We start from the raw sequence: 4,443 nt of genomic DNA, 5'->3' as shown, positions 1-4,443 counted from the left end.
CGTGTGTTGGTTGTTGTCCCTCCTGTAGTACTTCAGGAAGGTAGACTCTCGTGACCAGTCCGCTGCATTCATGATGCTATGTAGAGACACCCCAGCAGCTGTAGCAGCTGAAGTGGATGCTCCTCGAGTGGAATGAGCTGAGAAAGTTGCTGTGTCAACACCTGCCGTGCCTAACACTGACTTAACCCACCTGGCCAGGGTCGCAGAACCAACTGGCCTGTGTGGTCTGCTGAACGATATGACAATCTGCTCCCCCCCCCCCCTTCTTTCCGAAGGGAAGAAGTCCGCCTTAGATATCTTTCAAGTATGTGAAGGCACACAAGCGCCTGTCCTGCGGGAGGCCGCCCAAAAACACTTTCTGGCAGGTTTCCCTGGTCTAGAAGTTTCAGCAGGGTAGGAATTGTCCAAGAAACACCGTTTCTACATTTTTTCATGAATCTCAAGTCATGAGCCGCTAAAGTCTGACCTCTGTCGGCTGACACCAATGCCGCTAGTGTTACCAACTTATGAAACAGCTGTTTCAAACTAAGACTATTAGCTTGGCAACAATGCAGAAGGTACTCTAGGACCCGACTGACGTCCCATGTTGAAACATATCCTTGGACAAGGAGGACATTTGTGAAACAGACCTCTCATCAGTTTGGACACTAGAGGGTGACTACCCACATTACAATGGTCTACTGGTAAGTGTACAGACGAGATCGCAGAACGAGCCACCCCAATTGACATACAATGTATAGCCGTAGTTCTGTCGGAACATCCATTCAAGATATTCTACTATGCTCTCTATAGAGCCGCAAACTGGATCAATCTCCCATCTATCACACCAGCTGGCCCACTGAGCCCATGCTGACTGATACTGTCTAGAAGTGCTTTCTCTCCAAGCTGAGAGGATGAAGTCTGAAGCCCCTGCCGAAAGGCCCCGACCCTGCAACGTTTTGGACCCCTGCACCTTTCTCCAACATACTGTGCACTTCGGCGTCTACAACCTTTGCTCTGTCCTCCCCAGATATATTTGTGACCGGCTGGACGAACTGAACCGGAGTGGACTCCCAGTTTTCCATGAAAAAAGCTGTTCGCCCTGCGTGTTGACCCGGAGAACAGAGCAGAGTCTGATGACGAGGAAGAGCTACTGTTTGTTTGGGCCTTTTGTGCCCTGCGCTGAACGAAACCCCGAGATTTTCTTACCCCCAGCATTTGACCATGATGGTCTAGCATTGTTGTTGTTGTTGTTGTAGGGACGAAAAATGTAACCCTTTGAGTTTGAGGAGTACTTGGTGTAGCTATAGTTAAACTTTGAACGGTTGGCCTGAAACCTGTCCCTAGCCCTAGAAGTGCTCGAAGGGGCTGGCTTATAAGCCTTACTCAAAGTGCGTCTAGCCTAATCGGCTGCATTAACCTTCTCCAAAAAGGTGTCTCCAAATTAAGAAGGGGAAAGAATCTGAAGTTCCCGAGCAGGTCGCTACATTTCTGAGCGAGGACTTTACTCACAAATTCGGAGTTTAAAGAGAGGAAGGAAAACTTTTCCCACTCCACCTAATGTTGAATTAGCACTTCGGGCGCCGATTCTAGACCCAGTAGTGGCTAATATGATCAAGCATGATACCGTAAACACTGATAAGAATTTTAGTGATTGCCAGGATAAGATGCTCATGGCTGCTAACCTTTTAGTAGAGTTGTTGGCAGCAGTTAAGGGTTCGGACCATCCTCTAAACCGGATGCTGTTTGCAAAGCGATAGAATCGTCTTTGGTGTTTTTTTTTGGGGGGGGGGATCAGCTTCCTCTACTATGACTCAGTATAGACGTGAAATGTGTGGCAAGGACATGAAACATGTTTTCAAGACCGATTTGCCCACCGGTTCCTCCAAATACTTATTTGAAGTTATTATCGTAGGGATTATCAAACGACAAGGAGTTACCTTCGTCAGAGTCAGAAAAGGTGATTTTTCCCTCCTCCGAACACTCTTCCACTTCAGAACCTGGATGCTCTCGCCCGGAACCGACTACACCGGCTCGGCTGGTCGACGCTACCCCGTCAACGTCCCGAGGTTGACGGGATGAACTGGACGCCTGAGAAAGTCCCAAGCTGGAACTGATCCACTGAAGAAAAGAGGCAGCGTCGAATCCAGGCGGGAAGGGTGTTCGTGATGGAGGTGGGGGTGGAGGAGACTTTTCCCCACCAAGCTTCGGCACGGTCGGGGAGCCCAACTCCTCCGAGCCCGGAGGAAATTTAGGCCGGGGCGGCGGCAGTCCGCGCCGTCTCCTTCCTTGACCGATGTTCCCGGTGCCAACGCCGAAGGGGCATTTCGCTCCCAAGCGGCGGATGTTCCCGGTGCCAACGCCGAAGGGGCATTTCGCTCCCAAGCGGCGGAAAGAGGTTGGAGTTCTTCTCTTTTTCCTCCGAACCTCCAGCTGTAGGAGCGGGGACTTTTCGTTCACCCGACTCCTCTTCCTCCTGTCTGGAGGCATGTGCAGACACGCCTGTCTTTTCCACAGCCAGGAATTTTTCCTGACTAGCGTTGGGAAACAGGCCGCTTCTCTTGCCGTTACGACCCGTCTGGTCCTCCGAAAGGCTACCTGAATCGCCCTCGTGGGCAGAAGACTTCGTTTTATCCTTCTTTTTGGGCCTAACGCCGAAAGAAAATCCGAAAAAATAAGGAGTAGGGAAACGAACGTGCACCCCTCTGCGAACGCACAAGGAAAATGGCGGCGAACAATGTCATTACGTCATGATATCCCGTGATGCTTTGCGATTAGAGCTTTGTACACGTGCGCCACCTAGCGATAAGCATAGGAAATACTGCATAAGGTAAATGATATACCCAAATAGGGAGTGTGCAGGTATAATTTGACTATTCCCAGGAGACTCATCAACGCTTTCCGCATGTTCATTAACACCTAATATGTTACCATAAAAAGTATTAAGACAGTTGGGTTGAGCGTTTGGGATTTATGGGAGGGAGTCCATAATTAAATCGTTTTTCCATAATTATATCGCGGCTTGTTACTTACAGTTTGGTGTCTGGAAATCCTAGCAGCAGATCCAAAGTCTGCAAGCTTGATGTGCCCAGTTCTGTCAATCAGAATGTTGTCTGGTTTCACATCTCTGCAACAAACACAACATCAGACATCAGGCCTCGAAATTAACTTTTTTACCATTTTTTTTTCTTTTTAATTCTCAGAGCCTCCATGCCAGTGTTTAAGATATAGTACATGATTGTATGAAGAACAAGAGTTCCACGATTTCATACCTTCGCCAAATGATGTTGATCGGTGGACGAATTATACAAGTTTATTCATTGATTTCGCAAATAAGAGCATCATTTACTTGATTCATAACCGTTGATCATATTCTCCACCCAATGACAGCCTGATCTTAGCAAAAAAGGCTATTCTAGAACTTCCTCATAAATTATGCAAATATCGTCATGATTTGAATAAATTATGTTTATTGCTGTTTACCTTCACTTAACTTCTAAATGCAGCAAGTATGAAATTCCCAGCCATTACTACAAAGAAAATTATAAAAATTTCTCATTGATTCTGCAAATTACGTCTTCATTTACATAATCTATATCCTCAGAATGTTGTTCTCGTTCTTATATATGTCAAGTGTTTCAATGGTCCTTTTATCGAACGAAGCAGATTTATATAATTACGTTATTACATTAGGTTCAGGTCCAGACGTTCAGGTTCTGGTCATCCAGACCTGAACCTGATGCTGTGTTGTCAACACATGTACATTTTGTATACAAGTACTGAATCTGAAGCCTATTTTTCTTTCTGCAAAACTGCAGATTGTATCATTTTTTGTTCTTGAAATCTTGAAAATGTATCTGAAGATTGCAGATTGCAGACAGGTATTTCGAACACTGAAGAAATTACGGTTGACTGTTTATAAACTCCTGCATTGAGAAGGGTTCAAAATATATGTTGTACCAGGTTACCCAGTAGCGGGGTTGCCAATGAATATATCAGGTTGCCACAGGTCCAAGGCCCTAATCCTAGATCATTGCAGGTGAACTTTACTGACACATTTCAAGTCCCAGAGTGCTAATTTATAAGGGATAAACAAAACAAGTGCTTTTAAAAAAAGCTGACATTTCGGCTGACGAAGGTTTTACTGCCGTTATTGAGGTAGAAGTTGTTGAAATGATATTACCCAAGTTGATAAAATTGGTACGAGACCACTTAAAGAAGAAAACACATCTGATAAAAAAAGCAAAACAGCGGATGTTAAAAAGAAAATTTAAAAAACTCATACGCCGGGACTTAAACAATTAGTTTTTGAGTGTTAAAAGCAAAACAGCGACTGTTAAAAAGAAAAGAAAAAAAAGCTCCTCTCCAGGATCGAACTCGCTATGTGCAAACCCCGCCACGTGCACCGCAAAAAAGAAAATTTAAAAAAGAAAATAAAAAAATTAAAAAAGAAAATTAAAAAAT

The 4,443-nt window shown here is 45.0% G+C and overlaps 1 protein-coding gene across 1 annotated transcript in view; it reads right to left on the bottom strand.

The window, feature by feature from the left end:
• Positions 1-4,443, bottom strand: part of LOC109474744 (citron Rho-interacting kinase-like) — a gene marked incomplete at its 3' end in the record, with an annotated part of 37,955 nt that overhangs the window by 4,222 nt on the left and 29,290 nt on the right. Inside the window, exon 6 of the mRNA XM_019775103.1 lies at positions 3,013-3,106. Coding sequence (XP_019630662.1) covers positions 3,013-3,106 — 94 coding nt within the window. The remainder of the gene's footprint in view (positions 1-3,012; positions 3,107-4,443) is intronic.

This window comes from Branchiostoma belcheri, unplaced genomic scaffold, assembly GCF_001625305.1.
Source record: "Branchiostoma belcheri isolate BF01 breed outbred unplaced genomic scaffold, Haploidv18h27 scaffold314, whole genome shotgun sequence".
Lineage (NCBI taxonomy): Eukaryota > Metazoa > Chordata > Leptocardii > Amphioxiformes > Branchiostomatidae > Branchiostoma > Branchiostoma belcheri.
Note: the sequence above shows the minus strand (reverse complement) of the source record. Positions and strands in the feature narration are given on the sequence as shown.